General features: G+C 39.8%; 1 protein-coding gene across 1 annotated transcript in view; it reads right to left on the reverse strand.

The window, feature by feature from the left end:
* Positions 1-849: 849 nt before the first annotated feature.
* Positions 850-20,199, reverse strand: part of F9 (coagulation factor IX) — a 33,235-nt gene continuing 13,885 nt past the window's right edge. Inside the window, exons 5-8 of the mRNA XM_033201546.1 lie at positions 16,024-16,152; positions 13,239-13,441; positions 3,606-3,720; positions 850-2,948 (exon numbers count right to left, since the gene is read on the reverse strand). Coding sequence (XP_033057437.1) covers positions 2,401-2,948; positions 3,606-3,720; positions 13,239-13,441; positions 16,024-16,152 — 995 coding nt within the window. The 3' untranslated portion in view covers positions 850-2,400. The remainder of the gene's footprint in view (positions 2,949-3,605; positions 3,721-13,238; positions 13,442-16,023; positions 16,153-20,199) is intronic.

Genomic DNA, 20,199 nt, shown 5'->3' on the forward strand with positions numbered 1-20,199 from the left:
CAGCTAACAATTATTGAGCAACTACTGTCTAGTAGTGTAACAGGCACTCACAAAGTAATGTATATACATTATACATTATTTAACTATATATATAAAATCTGAATTGCAATTTAATGAACACTGTTGGTATTTGGCACACAACAATTACTCCTTGAATATTTGTTGAATGAAGGCATAAAAATAAAAACATAAAATCGCAGACTAACAAAATTGCAAGGGATTTTGGAGAGCATCCTGTCAAACTCTTTCATTATACAAGTGGAGAAATCAAATTCCCAAATGGAGAGTGATTTATTGAAGGCCATACTCACAGCTAGTTAGACCCAGTTCTGTCTCAGGTGGATTCAGACCACTTTCCTCTCTGGAACACAGCTCACACTGCCTTATATGAAAGCTGGATAACAGAGCATCAAATCTCTGCTGTGTTATATTGCATTTGAAAACATTTTTCAGAGTGTTTTGTTGAATGTAGTGTTTGGGATACCTCTCCATGAATGATTTAACAAGAAACGCCTTAAGAAATGTATTTATTTATTTATTTAATTAATTTATTTTCTTTCTGAGACAGAATCTCACTCTGTCACCCAGGATGGAGTGCACTGGTGCGATCTCGGCTCACTGCAACCTCCCCCAACCCCCGCTCCCCAGGCTCAAGTGATTCTCCTGCCTTGGCCTCCTCAGTAGCTGGGATTACAGGCACACATTACCACGCCCAGCTAATTGTTCTATTTTTAGTAGATACAGGGTTTCACCATGTTGACCAGGCTGGCCTGAAACTCCTCAGGTGATCCACCCACCTCGGCCTTCCAAAGTGCTGGGATTATAGGCATGAGCCACTGGACCAAGCCAAGAAATTTAAAAATATGTTTATTTATACTTATATGTGAAGACAAAAATATATTGACTAAAAGAACTAAAGGAATTAGCAAGAGTGAGGCCTGGCTGGGGGTGAGGTGGGGGCAAGAGAAGGCAGCAGCTTGGTGGGGGTCGAAGTGATTCTGTCAGTAGTCCCATGCATCATCAAATATAGGATGGCTGAATCACATCAACGGGATTCACAAAAAGCCAAGGTATGAACCAGAACACCAGTTTATTAATTCACGAAGGGAAACATATGTCTGTTGGTCAGCAACTCTCTAGAACATTCAAGATAGAAGGATTAACTATAATCAAAATGTTCCACGGTGAACACGAAACCAGAAAAGGACAACTTAGTTGGCTGATTGGAATGACTTATGTCTTTGAGCCTGCTGCACCCTTCTCCACGTCAGGGGCATGCTAGTTAAAGGAGACATGATACTTATGTCCTCTGGTCTAGGCAACTTCAACTTCTTTCTTGACTCTGAACACTGCTGAAGACACACTGTTGAATTCTTCCTCAAAGTCTCTACTAGTTGTAGATTGCAAATGAGCTGTTCTCTTCTTTCTGTTAGCATTATTATTATTAATTTTTAGAAAGAGTACAATATCTGGGTCAATGTCAGCTTTTTTAGTCAGACCTCCATAACCATACAAGCTCTTAGAATGACTTACTGCTTCCATTATGTGTGTGTGTGTGTGTATACACACACTATATATATGTGTGTGTGTATATATATATGTATGTGTGTGTGTGTATATATATATACATATATATAAAATAACTCTCTGAAAGAAATTTTTCCCCCAAATTTTCAGGCACATTGCTTCATCCCTACGTTCTGAAAAGCAAGTCTCCACTATGAAAGCAAGTCTGGGTTTGATAGACATGTATAACTGTGTACAGATGTATAACAGAATGATGCTCCCCATCTCTCCTTTAATGACTGTGGAGAGTAAAAGGGAGAGAGGGAGTAAGAAAGATAAAAACTGATTTGGGGATTGGGATTGGGAAAGGTAAAAGATTCAGGAATAGGATAGAGGAAAAGGAGTAGTGTTTTTGATGAGTTTTAGCCTCTCAGCTACTCCTGTGTTCTTTCTTCATGAGTGTGGTACTGGTCTTGTGATAGAGTAGACCAAAGATCCTGTACTGTATACAGAACTAATAAACATTGATGTTTTGGTTGGAGAAGCAAAGAAGATCGGGAAGATGGAATGCTGCTAAGGAGGGAAAATCAGATGAGTTAGTTGCCATAGAGGAGAACCATAGTATCTGATGGACAGAGTGGTGAATTTCACTTCACAATTTTGTCAAGGGCTGGGCCCTTAGAAATGGCTATAATTTCCTAGCACATTATATTCCTCTAGTGATTCCATTTTCTAATCAATTTGCTCAGGTAAAACATGAAATTCTCCCTGTAAAGAGAAAAAGCAATAATCATAGAATGTATATATTCAAATATAATGAGATGGGAAAGTGATTAGTGAGAGGCCCTGTTAATTTTCAGTGCCAATCAATTAACCTCGGAAATCCATCTTTCATTAAGTGAGCTTTGTTTTTTCCTTAATCCAGTTGACATACCGGGATACCTTGGTATATATTCCATATTTGCCTTTCATTGCACACTCTTCACCCCAGCTAATAATTCCAGTTAAGAAACTGGTCCCTTCCACTTCAGTAACATGGGGTCCCCCGCTATCTCCTTGACACGAATCTCTACCTCCTTCATGGAAGCCAGCACAGAACATGTTGTTATAGATGGTGAACTTTGTAGATCGAAGACATGTGGCTCGGTCAACAAGTGGAACTCTAAGGTACTGAAGAATTGAAGCTGATCTTCCTTTGTTGAAGACTCTTCCCCAGCCACTCACATAGCCAGATCCAAATTTGAGGAAGATGTTCGTGTATTCCTTGTCAGCAATGCAAATAGGTGTAACATACCTGTTTAGCACTAAGGGTTCATCCAGTTCCAGAAGAGCAATGTCATGGTTGTACTTATTAATAGTTGCATTGTAGTTGTGATGAGGAATAATTCGAATCACATTTCGCTTTTGCTCTGTATGTTCTGTCTCCTCAATGTTATGTTCACCTGTTAAAAATAAATTTCATTTTAAGTCACAAACAGTATTTCACATACACAGATTTTCTAAGTGTCTACTCGGGATCACTGACCTAATTGGCAATGTCAAAGATCTCATTCTTATATTGTGATAATTTTGGTTAAATGTAACGAGAGCCAATGCATATTTTTCAGACCAAAAAGCCATTCAGGACTATCATAGAGATGGTTCTGTTCACTCATGCTGTTATAAGCTTTTCATGGATGATAATGGCTAGTCATGCATTATCCTAGATTTTCCAAATTTCAAGTATTCTGACCCCTTTTTTGAGCACAAATTCATTTGGCCATTAATTCAAATGTTTGTTTTCTAAGGACCTGCTACAGGTTGTGCCAAGCACCAGAGATAAAAGGATCAGTGACATGACACTGGTTTTTGGGAAGACTTTCTGGTAGGGAAATGACTACATCAAGAACTAATTGTACCTCACTGAAATGAGTGATAATATGGGTACATCAAAAGAACTATGGAGGGTTGGAGGATGGTGCAAGTTGGGTTCTGAAATTATGACCCTTCTGCCTTTAGCCCAATTTATTCAGCAACAATTTTATTAGACCTTAGTAAAATATGGTGTACAAATCATATTAAAGAGCTAGTGGTGCTGCAGATTATTATTCTTTATTTACCTGCGACAACTGTAATTTTAGCACCCGTTTCAACACAGTGGGCAGCAGTTACAACCCATTTTTCATTAACGATAGAGCCTCCACAGAATGCATCAACTTTACCATTCAAAACGACCTGTGAAAACAAAATGAAGACGCTTACTGCATAATATATTTGATCTAGAAAATAATAAATACGCATGCTGGTTACAGGAATAGGCAAAATATTGGCTTCTAGGTGCTGGCAGAAATGGAGTTTCTGGAAATGTGAGCTTTGCAGATGAATTAGTGTTTCCGGTACATAAACAAAGAAGCCATTTATGTAACTGCATTGAAAGCAACACACAGTGAGAGACAAGGAAGCTTAAGCTGAGGCAACTCTGAGGAATGGCTTCTTTTGGTGATTTGAGGTTCTTGGATTTTTTTCCCCATGAGTCAGTTTCTCTGATGGCAAAATTTGCTTCATGGGGATACAGCAGGTACATTAGGAAACACACTGACTTGACTCCTTGAGATTAATAGTTATTAGGGTGTTCCCTGTGCCTACATGATGAAATTTTTTTGCTACATGTTACTTGAAAAAGAAAAAACTACTGATTTTTCTAGGAGGTCTTTTCAAACCCTTTCCAAACTGGAATATTATGAAACAAGATCTGAGGCCTCCATAAGGACTGTGCTTATAGCCATGCAGGCAGTGAGGAATAGCAGGGCTCATTCATTCTTTCCACTCTCTCTTAACCATACTCTACTCCCCTCTGGCTGGATGGTAAGCTGCCTTTGTCCTAAAATATCAACTTAGCTGTTGTTGAATTTTGGGCAAAGTGGACAAAGGAGTGACGCATTGAGCCTGGGTATTGTTAGATAAGAGGCCATTCCATTATTTCAACTGGATATTCGTTGCATAATTACAGTGGACAATGAATATTTTCTCCATCTCAATGTCTAGATGGACTTGGAGGATTTCAGTTCCAGTTGTAAGCAAGTGCCTTGATCCACCTTCACAGGAAGAAAGCTGGGAAGTGTGAACACTAGAGGGCACACTCAACATTTGGTAAATCCTTTTCAGGCGCTGACTAGTTCTGAACGACTGCCCTTGTATTAAATGCATGCAGTCTTAGGCATAAACCCATTCATAAACAAGGGAAAGGAGGTGGTCCATCACTTTAAGTGGATATCAGATGGTCCTTGGGGCATGTTCTTTTTGTCCTGAATTTAATTTACGGAACACCTACTGTGTCCTGGACACTGAAGCACTAGCCTCCTACCTGGAGACCTAAGGGCTGAGTCATTAAAGGGCTCTGACTTCCTTTTTCATACTCTGGCTCTCCCTTTTTTTTTTTTTTTTTTTTAGACGGAGTCTTGCTCTGTCACCAGGCTGGAGTGCAGTCATGAGATCTCAGCTTACTGCAACCTCCGCCTCCCAGGTTCAAGCAATTCTCCTGCCTCAGTCTCCTGAGTAGCTGGGACTACAGGTGCATGCCACCACGCCCAGTTAATTTTTGTATTTTTAGTAGAGACGGAGTTTCACCATGTTGGCCAGGATGGTCTCGATCTCTTGACCTCGTGATTCGCCCGCCTTGGCCTCCCAAAGTGCTGGGAGGCATGAGCCACTGCGCCTGGCCATCTCCCTCTTCTCCTAGCTGTTGTTTTTTATTCTGAAATGTTGAAAAATACAGAAAAAAACTACATAATATAACAAACATCAGTGTGCATACAACCCAGACTTAACAATTTTCCTAATTTTTTTAAACATTTATTTGGGGGTTTACTTTGGGTTAATCATTGTGGGGTTTATAGACATTTAATACAACATAATATCCTTATGATGTGATATTAATATATTTATAGATGCATGAACTAAAGTTTAGAGAGAAACATTAACTCCTCGGAGGTCAGTTGGTAAAGCTAGGAAGCAAACTCAAGTCTGCCCGGCTCCAGAATTTGTGCTCCTAAGCACCCAATTTCAGTCCAGGCATGGTCTGTGGACCAGTTGCAGTAGAATCATCTGAGGGCTAATCATCCTTATAAAATCATCCTTATAAAATGCAGATCTGGGGGCTAATCCAAGCTTAGTTTACCAGAATATTTGGTGGGTGGGACTGGGTAAAATGAAGCTCTCCAGAATATTCTTTACATAATTAAGTGTGAGACCTGTTATATATCTACTGAATCAGAATTTCCAAGACTTGATAATCTTTATGTTTTAAAAGTCCTCACTCCAAACAGGAATGGCTACATACTTTGTGGGGCTCAGTGAGAAATAAAAATGTGGTGCTCCTTGTTCAAAAGCTAGGAAGAAAGGTGCCATTGAAGATACTAAAATACAAAACTTTTTTCTTTCCTCTGTAGTCTCTTTTGCAACCCATCATGTTACATTTTTTAAATTCGCCATTTAATATTTTGCTCCCTCTAGCATGGGGATATTTGCTGGGGCAGTGCAGACCCTCAAAGGTGTCCAGGAAGTGCACCCTACAATTTAACACCTACATGTCCTTAGGATCCCCTGCCTGCCAGCCACAGGATGCTGGGCCCCAGCAGGGGAGGGTGTGTTAATCTTCCCTTGTCACTGGCCTACTGTGCCAATCAAGGTGGAGACGTGATTCCAAGGGACTCAACTTTCATGCCAGGATGTGTTCCATGCCTGAAATGGAGGTGGACAAGGGGTGTGCCCCCACCTTTCACCCTCCAAATGTGCTGTGGCACATTCTTGGTCCAGAGATGCCACATGGCCAAGCAACCTTCCAAGACAGCATAGGACATGTGCACCTGACCAACTTTAACTCTCCCTGCACCTATGCCCATGTCCCCACCAGGGGAGAGGAGTGGCAGTGGTAGCTGGGTAGAGATGAGGAGGGAGAGTATGTCTGGGCACCATGGGGTGGCAGTGGTCATTGGGCAGGTGTTCGGAGGGAGAGCCAGGGCTGGCTAAGGCACCAGGTGGTAGGGGAGTGGGGGGTCGAGAAACTACCCTGGGAGGTGGTGAGAAGTGGGGTTGCAGGGTTTCAGGTCCCTAGGTAGCCCATGCTCTGGCTGGCTCATCAGACTTCAGTTACAAAACAAAAATGCAAAGCAGTAAACCCCAGATGCACCATCTGTCTGAGTGCAAAGCCCTGTGTAAGTACGCCGGTCATAAGACCATGTGTCTGACTGTAACTCCAATTGATTTTCAGCATCAATAAAACTTGGCCAACACTGTTATATACTGGTCATGATAGTTACAACTGAACATACCTGTTTAAGCAATTGGAATTAAGAACTAACATGCAATGATATCACGGTGCTTCTCCTCTGGCTAGTGTATTAGTGGGGACATTGAACATCTCTCAGCCCAGTAGGCTAGTTAGGCCAGGATGAATGACATCCACAGCCCCTGGGCAGAGAGATTATGATGTAGCTAGTCTGACTCCTGACAAAGACTTGTTTCCTGGAGCTTCTACTACTTTCTGGTGGATGGCTAAGAAATACGGTTGTGTTCTTTTAAGTCTGAAGAGCATTATTTTTGCCAACCCCTGACCAAATATCCTTGCCAAGGAAAAGGCCTAAAATATATTTGCATTTAAAGATATTACAAACTACTTGGTTTTGGAATGTTGGTCATTCAGGATCATAGCTATCAAAATATTAGCTATTTGGGGTATGAGATGTCTGCTCGGGGTATGAGATGTCTTCAAGGAAAAGTTCTTTTTAAGAACTTTTTAAGACACCATTTTGGGGAATAATGGGGAAAATGGGAAGGCATATGCTCTGAGTAAGGCATCTGAGTTATAATCTGTCAAACATTTTTGTTAGTCATAGTCTAATGGGAGCCTGTTTTCCCTCTTTCAGACACACATATATACACACACCAACCACACACATGCTTCTACAAAATATACATTCACATCTGAATTTGTGCTCTTCATTGACGATGCCAGCCCAGAACAACAGCTCTTACCCTTTTGTTCTCTTCCTGACCTTTAACTCCATCGTAACCATTCCCTGTGATTTCAGTAAAACCATTATTCTCCCTACCTACCCACCCAAGCTTTACAATAAAGAGTGTTTGCTCTCACTCATATACAAAGCAAATTCATTTGTCTGTGATATACAGCTTGCTATGCCACAGATGTGGTTTGCCTAGTCCTTTGCTCTAGGTCATTGGCTGGGAACAGATGGGACGTTCACTTTGGTTTTTAATGGTTAACTAGTCATTGAAGTGCATTTCATCAAATAATCTTAGAGGATAATTGTTTAAATGTCTGTCCAGAGTAGCTTTGTAGAGTCAGATGAGGTTACATATGTCACGTTCTTATTTCTCTTAATTGAATTTTTATCATCTGAGATAGGAATAATAGAGGGCTACCTTTTTCAAGTGAAGATACTGCTATAGGCTTAAGACCTTAGTGCAACATCGTGGCCCCTAAGGAAAAACAAGTTCTGGTTCATACATATAATAACTTTGCATGCTATCTGCCACTGGGATGTGTCCTAATCGAACAGAAAGGATTGAATCTCTGTAGCTAGCTGTACAGGGTAAGAGCTGTACAGGGTACCTTTAAGGGTAGCTTCAGACCAAAGCTGAGGGAAGTGGAGACAGGGGAAACTGTTAAGACATTTCAAAGATTTTTTTTTAGGTCAAAAACAGAATAAGAAATAGACCGTTTCCCTGGACATTTTCTGTAGGTTAATACGGTTAACCATCGGTAAATGCATATGCTACAACTTAATATGAGCATAAGGAAAGCTAATCACTTGGCTTCCATTGTATTCTTTTTTTTAAATCTGATAGAATGATCTTCAAATTGTTAAATATTTGAAGAATATATGCCACACACCGAACTGAGGCCTATGGTAAAACAGAAAATGGAAAAACCAGGTACTTCACATAAAGGGCAAATAGTTCTTTGGAAATGTGGGAGGAATTTTTGGGGCCAGTTTGCGCATGCCTAGAATTGTCGGCTGGCAGGGTCATGGCCATGGGATCCAAACCAAATTAAAGCTTTGTTGCTTCTTCAAATCTCTCACTTTTGAGTTGTTGATGAAAGCTATCTAGTAATACAGGCGTTACAGTTTCCCTTTTTTCACTAATGTTCAAAGGCTTTCATTTCTTCCCTATGTAGCGGTATGTAATTCAAGACTTGTTTTAGCTTACTACACCTCTAGACATATACTACTCTAAGAAAAACTCATTTCTGTTCCTGTGTAGTGCATTTAACCCTCTGGCTTCCTCTTTCTACTCCTGAAGTATTTCTTCAGAGACCCTGCTTCCTTTCCCGAGTTCTCAAGGAGCTCTGAGCCCATCGCTGGGCATCTGGAGGGAAACTGAAGTACCTCCTTCCATTGGCCTCAAGCCATTCCTATCTTAGAACTTCTAACCTCGCGCGACTTGAGAAGCCGGCCCGCCCCGCCAGTGCCTTTGGCTTTAGGAGGTAGCAAAGAGAATGGGGCCGGCAGCGCCGTTCCGGAACCATAGGGGGCTCCTGGGAAGCTACCGTCGCGAGCAAGGCGCGGCTGCGTTGGCCCTTGGCTCCAGCGTGGCAAGCTGAGGTGAAAGCCCTGGAAGCCTGTTATCCCAGCACTTTGGGAGGCCGAGACCATCCTGGCTAACACGGTGAAACCCCGTCTCTACTAAAAAATACAAAAAAAAAAAAAAAAAACAACTAGCCGGGCGAGGTGACGGGCGCCTGTAGTCCCAGCTACTCCAGAGGCTGAGGCAGGAGAATGGCGGGAACCCGGGAGGCGGAGCTTGCAGTGAGCTGAGATCCGGCCACTGCACTCCAGCCCCGGCGACAGAGCGAGACTCCGTCTCAAAAAAAAAAAAAAAAAAAAAAAAAAAAAAGAGCCCTGGAATAAGGTAAGAAAGGAGCGCGACCGCAGACGGGATACGTGCTAGGTGAACATGGCTCTGTAGGGTCTCAAAGCCGGACAGGTTCCCAGCGGTCCCTTAGCCTGCTCTGATCTCTCGCCAGGTGAACAAATGTCCTCTCCCTGAATGGGGCTATCCAGCCGCCGCTGTCCCCAGTGACAGAACAGCTCTTTAAGTCAACAATTCCGACAAACATTTGTTCAATCAACATTTGCTCCTAACGCTGCCCAACCTACCCAACCAACCCAGTGGTGGTTGGTTGGGAAGGGCTTTCTTAATGGAGGTCAGAATCTTCCTGCCCGCTTGAAACTTTCACCCTTAAGTCCACAAAGAAGTTGTCTTCCCCTTTCCCTTGTGGCTCTTGCAAACAGCTCACCTACACCTTTTCTTTAACAGACTAAACATTTCTAGTTTGTTCAATCTGTTCTTTACTCAAGATGAAAGTGAACTCTATGTTCTTCTTGGTGAGATTTCTTCACCAAGTGATCACTTTATTTCTCACCCTGGCTAATTTGAAAGATAAAAGAAGCCACTCTGAAGAGAAAGATTCTTATGAAGCATCAGCATTTTGAAACACTGTTTTCTAGGTGACACTGCTAAATAGTATTTCATATTTCAAAGCTAGGTATATAATGTTTTCACCACTGAAGCCCCAGCTGTTGCTTGCTTTCTCTTGATGCCTTAGTCACAGCAGGTTTGCTGCAGTCTGATCTGCAATCAAATCTAGTATTTCCTCCTGCAGATTAACCATGACATGGTGGAGCTGGCCCATCCACAAATGAGAGATTCTGGTTTGTTTCATTTTGTCTAGCAATGACTTTTATACACTCAATTTATCTCGTATTTTTGAAAACCAGTAACCTTTCATAAGGAACTAGATGGAGGTGGTGTGGAGGAAGCAATGCAGAAGTATGACGGGGTCTTTCACAACTACTCTGGAAAGTAGCTCAGCTTCTTGCCTTTGGAAAAGAATAAAAGTTAGTGCTTTGAATCTGTCCAGGTCAGTAATCTAAGTTCATATGGATGAAATAGGGAGTGAACATATGTGCACGTGCATGTGTGCACATGCATGTATGAGTGATCTTGAACATTCCAAATGATCTTAGCTAGGCTTGAGAGCAAAAAGACAACAGGTACAATAACTGTAAGTGTGCAGTGAGAAGGTCATGACATGATTTGAAATGATGTGTATCATTTATATCTTCTCCCTCCCAGAACAACCACAACCACCATCTCATAGTCTTTTCTGCTTGAAAAGAAAATAAAGTGTCTGCTTGAGTTACTAAACGTTCTTTCAGGAAAGATCTGCATTGTTAACACATTGGCAAACATCTGGTTTAAAGAGGGTGGGTGAGAAAGAGAAATTATGTGACTAAACTGAGCCTTTATACCCTGTTCCCCTTTTTAGTTCTGATTTAAATGTATTTGCCATTTCATTTCTGGAATGACAAGGAGACAATGCTAAACTCACAAAGCATACCTTTTTTTTTTTTTTTTAAATCTTGGACTTTTAAAAACGGAAGTTATCTTCTTAGCTAATATATTTTCTGGGGTTCTTGGGTCCCCCACTGTAAGCACTGTTCTATGTCCCACAAAGCCAAGGAAGATAATTGTCATAAAGTAGGATCTTTTTTTGTAACCATGTTATCCATGGAAGTTGGACACATAATGAATGAAAATACATGAGAACGCAAATGACAAAATTAGAGAGAATTAGATACATGGATATTAAATACATCGAAGGCATAATAAGAGTGCTTGCACTCGAGGGATTGTTCCAGGAAAGGTTCATAAAGAAGGTCAATATTACAGAATTGTGAAGAAGAGCAAAGATATGGATGAGTGAAGGAAGGGGTTATGGTGGGTAAGGGAAGCAGCCCTCATAGGATGCATTTAAGTAGAAACAGGAGGCAAAAAGGAACGTACAGTGTCCCATTTATGGGCTATAAGATCAGGTCCAGCAAATACTGTCTTTTTAAAAAGCAAAGGTAAAAGAAAGGGAAAACCTTGCTCGTGATGTTCTGCCACTCTTTGATACCATTCTCCACAATGCTTGTGCAATTATACCTACTGCCCCATCCCCAGGTGTATGTGTAATACCTTACATCCATTATCTTGGAAAATGGCAGGCATTCTCAAGAATCCTGGATAGATACACAGCTAGTCCCAGAAAAATTCCAGTGCTGTTAAAACTGAGGACATTTACCTGTTTCTGGCTTAAATTGTTACCAGTTTGATCATTGCAGTCTTTAAAGTTATCAGTCTGTAATGGCAGAGACTCAAACCTCAGTAGAGAAATCCGTGAAATTACTACCAAATCATGACTGTGGCAACTAGGGAGTTTTAAGTTAGACTAAACTATTATAAGTGCTATCCAATAGAAATTTCCGCAGTAATGCCATGTTCTATCTCCACTTGCACTCTGCAATACAGTAGTTAGTAGCCGCATGCGACTGTTATGCACTTAAAATTTGGCAGGTGCAATTGAGGAACTGAATTTTTAATTTCACTTAAATGTAGTTAATTTAAATTAAATAGCCATATGTGGCTAGTGGTTACCTATTGGACAGCACAACTTTATATAAGGACCATCTTGGCTTCCTGCCTGGGGAGGGGGGCCAAAGAGGTAGGTTATTCCTTCTCACAGATGGAATCTCTTAGGCTTTAGCTGTAGGCTAAGTTACAACCCAGATTTTGCTACAAATGTAGCTCGTGGTTGTTAAATGAAAAATGTGCATAGGTAATTCTACATATGTAGGTTGTTTGCAGACCACACTTGGAGAAATGTCTGCAGAGCACACTGGAAGGACTAGGTACAACAAGTCCCTTATTTGGTGTTTTGAACCCTGGCTTCTGTAACAAGTTCATTTCCTTTGGGCCAGTGTTTTTTGAGATAGGGTCTTACTCTGTCACCCAGGCTGAAGTGCTGTGGTGTGATCACGATTGACTGCAGCCTCGACTTTCCAGGATCAGGTGATTCTCCCACCTCAGCCTCCTGAATAGCTGGGAGCACAGGTGGGAGTCATCACACCTACCTAATTTTTACATTTTTTTTTTTTTTTTTTAAATAGAGATGGAGTTTCGCCATGTTGCCCAGGCTGGTCTCAAACTCCTGGGCTTAAGCGATTCTCCCGTCTCAGTCTCCCAAAGTGCTGGGATTACTGGCATGAGCCGCTGCACCTGGCCTAGTTTTCAAACTATAAAGTGCATCAAAATCACCTGTAGTGCTTGTTTGCACACAGATTGCTGGGCCCCACCCCCTAGATATTCTGATTTGGTAGGTCTAGGGTGGGGTAGGAGAATTTGTATTTCCATGTTCCCAGGTGATTCTGATGCTACCACGAGAACTATAGCTGTAGACCAAGACACTCCCTCATGCCATTTCTTGGAACCTAGTTCTTGCCTTAATCCTTCCTCCTTGATTCCCTTTCTTTACCCCCTTTTAATAATCCAATTTTCTTGGGCTAAAGACTTTCCAACTCTGACCAGTTTTTGCAAGGGCTGAGGCTGAAGTAGTGCCCTATGACCTTTCTTCCAGACTTTCATGTTGTTGACCAGTTGCCTGTCTGGAATCATGCTATGCATTTCCTTAATGCCAAATTCTTCCTGACCTGTATAGTAGCTGATTTGGGCCTCTCTTTCACCAGCTGCTCATCTCTGGAGGCTTTCTCACATTGGTTAGTGCTGAAACTTGCCTAAATACTTCTCACATCCCAATAGGGCTGTCTAGTAAAATAATCTCAGTCTCCCACTTGGCCTGTGTCTTGCCAGCTGAGTTCCAGTTTTGACACACCATCAGTATAAAGTACCTGCCAAGGGAATTGACCTGGTTTGGCATCTTCTCCACCAACAACCCGAGTGAAGTCATTAAATGATTGGGTGCTTTGAGTGATGTTATCCAAAATGGTTTCAGCTTCAGTAGAATTTACATATTCCACATCAGGAAAAACAGTCTCAGCACGGGTGAACTTAGAAGTTTGTGAAACAGAAACTCTTCCACATGGAAATGGCACTAGAAAAACAGAAGAAAAATTAGTAATCTGATATTTCTCATTGGCAAATGGAACATGTATTACAAAAATTGAGATTGAGGCCCATCCTTGTCACTTCTGAGAAGCAGGCCTATCAATATTTTAAAAAATCTAATCAGTGAATAGAATCTCAAGCTAAAAGGTTGATTGCATTATTTTCATGGGCAGTTTTCAAATCCTTCATGAAAAGAACACTTGGCTCTGGAATTCATCATCTTTACGGAAATAGAATAGGTGTTCCAGAATCAAATTTGGTAAGACTTTTACAGAGTCTAATTACTTTCTGTTTAGTTTCTTTACTAAAAAGTCTTACTCCCAGTTGCCATCCCTGAATGGAAGTCTGATGATTGATGCTTTGTAACTTTAACTTTCCAATTTGGTAAATGGGACTTCTGCTGCTTATCATTAAGAAGGTTTCTTTTGCAGACTAAAATGCCTTCTAGATTCCAAGGTGCATTTTACGTATTTTCTGGGGAGAGATCATTGTGATTCAATTACCTGGGTTTCAAATATTAGCCAAAGAGATTGCTAATATAATTATCACAGTCATATTCACCAGGACTTGCCCACCATTTTTCCTTGGGTTCGTTTATTTTCTGAAGAAAAATAATGTATTGATACACTGGGGACTACCAGAATGGGAATTTGTATTCAAACAAAGTCACTTCAGATTTCATTTTCATTTCTCACTTTCCTTCAAGCCACATTCCTTGTAACAGACATTTCTATAGCAACCAGCTGCGACAAAGTATCATGAAGACAGCAAGTGGTTGAGAAACCAGGAAATTAGTTCAAAACACTTATGTATAAATGTACACGATCAACAATGGCTACAGAAAAGGGACCATTATCATTGAAAAGGCAGAAAAGCTTATTTTAAGTTTGGCCTACTTGTTCTGCTAAAGCTAAGGCTATATTCAAATATAACACTTAATAGTTGGAGGTGGTTCTCAATTCTGTTTCTCTTTTATAGCTTAGAAGAGCTTGTAAGGGTTTAGCTACTATGCCATCTGTCTATACTGGAAGTTAGGTTTTTAAGGTTAAAATACACACACAGACACACACCCACACACATATTCATGCTCCTCTCAAGGTAGACTAGCTTTGAGACAGCATATGTGAAGAACCAGGCAGAAGGACAAGTGGGCAGGCCCGTAAGTCTTAGAGATTCTCCATTTTAGTTGCAGTATATATATTCCTGTCTTCTGGTTTGTTGGGAATAGGCCTCCAAATCTGGCCATAAACTGGCCCCAAAACTGGCCATAAACAAAATCTCTGCAGCACTGTCACATGCTCGTGATGGCCTTGACGCCGACGCTGGAAGGTTGTGGGTTTACCAGAATGACAGCAAGGAACACCTGGCCCAGCCAGGGCGGAAAACTACTTAAAGGTGTTCTTAAACCACAAACAATAGCATGAGTGATCTGTACCTTAAAGACATGTTCTGCTGCAGTTAACTAGCCAGACCCATCTCTTTATTTCGGCCCATCCCTTTATTTCCCATAAGGAATAGTTTTAGTAAGTCTTATGACCAACTTGCTGTCAATAAATATGCGGGTAAATCTCTGTTCGGGGCTCGCAGCTCTGAAGGCTGTGAGACCCCTGATTTCCCACTCCATACTCTGATTCTGTGTGTGTGTCTTTAATTCCTCTAGTGCCACTGGGTTAGGGTCTCCCCGACCAAGCTGGTCTCGGCACTGGTTCTTTCTTTAGTTTCCTCTGCCTGGTATAGTGCTGAGATAGGTACTGGAACCAGTTACAGAGAAATGGTGCGCGATTTAATGTACCAATTTAATAAGATATTAGGCTTTAGAAATGCAAAAGAAATTATATCTAGTTTGCTTCAAAAAAAGCCCCTCATTTATCAAATATAATTGACCCTGAAGAGCCTAAATTTTTCAAAAAGTAAAAGTGTCTACTGCTTTCATCTTTAGATAAGAGCTATACGAACATGGAGTGGAGATGCTCTGAATACACTAATCAGCTGTTAAAATGGGGGCATGGTTGATATGACTGGGAAACATTGCTTTGTTCACAGCCATATAGATTGTGCTGACCAGCCTAGCAGAACTTAAAACAGTTCATTGCCGGAATCATTCTGACACCATGTGTGTAAACTCAGCTTCAGACCCAACAATAAAAAATAACTTTCTCAGAGTAAACTAGCCAGCCCAGATGGAATCATGCTTCAAACTTACCGTCCTTGTACTAGAAGCCTATCAATTATTTGTATATATTTTATGATATAGTATTACTACATTGATTTGACTTGATGAATTACAAATATATATGCAGAAATCACACAAATTAATTGCTTTGTGATATAAATGTTAGAGAAAAAATTGGACAAATTGGACACAGAAAAGAATTCAGGTTGTAGATGATTACATAGTTTAAAATATGATGCAATCTAGAAAATTAATTGGTCTAATTCAAGCTACTGATCTTTTCTGTGATTTCAAAAGGAAGCAGATTCAAGTAGGAATTAAAATTATGTAGGTTTGTTAAAATGTTGAAGGTTCAGATACAGATTTTCTTTAAAAAATCTTATTTGGATTATGACCTGCTGGTTCACAGGACTTCTGGTTTTCTGCAAGTCGATATCCCTCGGTACAGGAGCAAACCACCTTGTTATCAGCAGTATTTTTACAAAACTGCTTGCATCTGCCATTCTTAATGTTACATGTTACATCTAAAAGAAGCAAAATAGACAGTAACAGCATAATTTAACATGCATTTCTAAAAAGTACATGGAAATATTGACTCATGTGTGGATCAAATATACGTTGGGGGCATTCATGTTGCCCCCAATGTACATTGGGGAGAGAAATTTTGGAGCCTTGAACTAAGAGTGGAAAGAAAGGTAAAATAAACTTCTCAATAAGGCATAAAAATGGTGGTAGCACTATAATGGATTGGTTTAAAACGAACTGTTTGGATATTCTACTTTCACTAAATCATGGACTACAGGTTTAAAAACCCTATTTATTAATGTATAACATATATTCAAAAAATACACAGAATTTTAGTATAAGTTTTCACAAAGTAAATGAGCCTGTTTAAACACTAAACTGACCAATACATAGCACATTATCAATACCCCAGAAGATGCCCCCTCCCAATCATTCCACCCTTTTTCCTTTTTATAGGTTACTATTACCTGGACTTCTAACACAGTAAACAGTTCTTGCCAGCTCTTGAACTATAAACAGTTCACAATATGTACCCGTCTGCGTCTTTAACATTTTGTCTATGAGATTAATCCATGTTTTGTATAGCAGCATACATTGCTGTGTAGTATTCCATTGTATTACTATTACAGCATTTATTTATTCATTCTACTGTTAATGAATATTTGGTTTGTTTCCAGTTTTTGGCTGTTATGTATAATAGTGTAATGAACATTCTTGTATATATCTTTTGGTGACATAACATGCCTTTTTACTGACTTATAATTATGAGTGAAATTACTGGATCAGATGTTCAGATCTAGTAGATACTGCCAAGCAATTTTCTAAAATGATTGTACGAACTTAAGTTCCCACCATCACTGTATGGGGTTCAGTTATTAGGTATCTGTATTGCAGATATCTTGTCTCAGTCTGTGACTGGTCTTTTCAGTCGAAGTAGTGTCTTTTGCTGAACAGGAGTTCTTAGTTTTAATGTAGTGCAGTTTATCAATCTTTTCCTTTATGGTGATCACTTTTTGTATTTTAAGAAACTTTTCTGCAAGTTATGAATATAGAATGTTATTGTTTTATACTTCATGCCATATGAATATCTAATTGACCTATCACTTTTTATTGAAAACCAGCAATTCCCTTCTCTGCTGCACTGGCACCTCTATCATAAATCAAGCCTCTATATAAGTTCAGGTGTGCTTCTGAGCACTCTATTGTATGTCACTCATCTATTTGTCTATCCTTGTGTCAGTAGCACACTGTCTTAATAAATGTAACTTGATAATAAGTCTTGACATCTAGTAGTATAAGTAGTACAAGTTTATTCTTCCTCAAAACTGTCTTGGCTATACTTGGGTCTTTGCATTTCTGTATGCATTTTAGAATTAGCTTATGAATCCTGCCCGACCTCCCCCCACCAAAAAAAAGCCTGCTGGGCACTTTGGTATTGCATTGAATCCATTAGTAAATATTTGATATGTTTACTATATTGTATCCTTTAATTGATGAACATTGCCTATTCATTCATTTATTTAGGTTTGCCTTAATTTTTCTCAAGTGTCTCATTTTTTATGTAGAGTTCTTGCACATCTTTCTCACATTTATTACTAAGCATCTAATTTTTAATGCTATTATAAAATCATTTTGGAATCATTGCTGGTATATAGACATGCAATTGATATTTGTATGTTGACTCTGTATCCAGTAACCGTTCTATACTTATTTGTTTATTTTAATTGTTTAGATGCTTTGGGTTTTCTATATGTACAAGCATTTTTTTCTGAAAGTTACAGTTTTACTATTTTTTTTTTCAGTGAACACAAAAAGCAACAGCAATTCCATAATCTCATGTAGATACTGCCTTTCTGAATTGAAGTGTAATTTCTATCGCTTAGTTATTCTAGAAATTGCTTGGCGTCCCGAGCTAGACTGTTTAACAGGTTACCTATAAAAGTAAAACCTGGAAGTCTTTAGAAATTACAGTGTTAGAATAGCAGACATGGAATCAACCTAAATGCCCATCAATGGCAGACTGGATAAAGAAAATGTGGTTCATATATACCATGGAATATTATGCAGCCATAGAAAAGAACGAGATTATGTGTTTTGTGGGAATATGAATGGAGCTGGAGGCTATCATCCTTAGCAAACTAGCATAGGAACAAAAATCAAATACTCCATGTTCTCACTTGTAAGTGGGAGCTAAGTGATAAGAACTTACAAACACAAAGAAGGAAACAACAGATACTGGGGTCTAGTTGACAGGTGAGAGTGGGATGAGGGAGAGGAGCAGAAAAGATCACTGTTGGGTACTGAGCTTAATATCTGCGTCATGTAATATGTACAAAAACCCCTGTGGCACATGTTTATCTATGTAACCTTCACATGTACCCCAAACCTAAAATAAAACATTTTTGAAAAAAGAAATTATAGCGTTAGGAAGTCCATTAGGGCCAAAAAGCAACTTGAAGCTGCCTGAGGTGGTTACATATCAAACACAAGAGAATGAAATAGGGTCCTGTACGCTAATTGAAGACCAAAGACCAATTGATGTCATTAGTGCTAAGCATTCCCGTGGTCTACATTTTCTTTACTCTCCTATGCAATTCCCCTTATTAATAAAAAATATATCTTGTCTTTTGAAATGATTTTCCTCTTGGATTCTATTTTGTCTGATATTAAGATTGCTTTCCTAGTTTCTTTTTGTTAGTTTTTACCTGATAGTTCTTTTCACATCCCTTCATTTTAGCCTCCCAGTGTAATTTTAGTTTAGGTATCACTTTTCTTAACCGTATACAATTAAAGTTTTAACTCCAAACTGAAAGCTGTCATTATTAATAGATTAGTTTAACCCCAATTCACAATAATTGTGTGTCCTGATATATTTGGCTTATTCCTGCCATCTTGTTTTGTATTTTCTAATTACTGTGCTTTCCCTTTGTTTCTCCTATGCAATACCAATAACAGGAAGTAGCATGTTTCAGGACTTGTTAGCTTAGACCTGCTGAATTAAGAAAAATGGGCTCTGCTCTTGAGCCTATTTCTGTTTCTAGAGCAGCACAGGAATATAAACAATGTAAGACCCCTTTCCCCTTATGTACATGTTTGACAACAGTAAAACTTTCAATAGAAATCCTCAGTGGTCAGTGCAATCATAACATGGAAAGTTTGAAAATGAGTGACTGCATTAGATACCTTCTATGCACCACCTTCATTCTTCTCAGCTTCACCTGTGTCTTTTTCCAGCATGGTGGTGATTAGCTCTGGGTGGATTTCAACCGACCTCCTATGGCTGTATCCTTGAATTGCCTTGGCTCACAGCTGCACTGGGTGTCTTTTGCCTTGAAGCTTCCCTGTTAATGCTGAGGCATGGATGCCATATGACCCTTTCGGTACCCAAGCATATCCAACTAAGAAATGTGAGGGAGTTAATTCCCCATAAGTCGAACTTCTAACCAATGAGAGACAGATACTGACAAATTCTTTCACCTCTTCTTCCCACTCAGGTGGACTAACCTGAGGCCAATTTGACTTATTGGAGACAGTCCCAGGAAGTTAAGCAATCAATTGCAGTGAGATACGAGTAGTTTGATAACTCATCCTCTTATTGGCTTTCTTTTCCTTTCTGCCTCACTCTTCAGTGCCTTTCTCTTGCCCCCTGGGATTGCACATGTTAATAAATAAGCTTGTGACTTTTTTTTCTGGGGGAACACAGGCTAACAGAGTGACTGTATGGTTTTGGAGAATATGAATTTTTGAGCGACGAATCTAAACTTTTAAACTCTATTTTACATACGCTAGCATAGCCAAATGTAATAATTAGCTCTTAGTCCTTACTGATACTTCAGGAAATAAAGGGAGGCAAATCAACTGTTGCCAGTGGGGGACAAAGGAACCAGCTTGAGCTTTAACCTTTGCTACCAATAATCCACTAAGGGCATGATCCAAAAAGACGGCACTTGGTCCAATTAATTAATTAATTGATTGATTGATTTAAAGGCCTTTCTCCTCACTAACAGTGGTAATATCCCTGGATCTTTTTTTGTTACCAGCTATCG

Source organism: Trachypithecus francoisi, unplaced genomic scaffold (assembly GCF_009764315.1).
Source record: "Trachypithecus francoisi isolate TF-2019V2 unplaced genomic scaffold, Tfra_2.0 Lachesis_group6, whole genome shotgun sequence".
NCBI lineage: Eukaryota > Metazoa > Chordata > Mammalia > Primates > Cercopithecidae > Trachypithecus > Trachypithecus francoisi.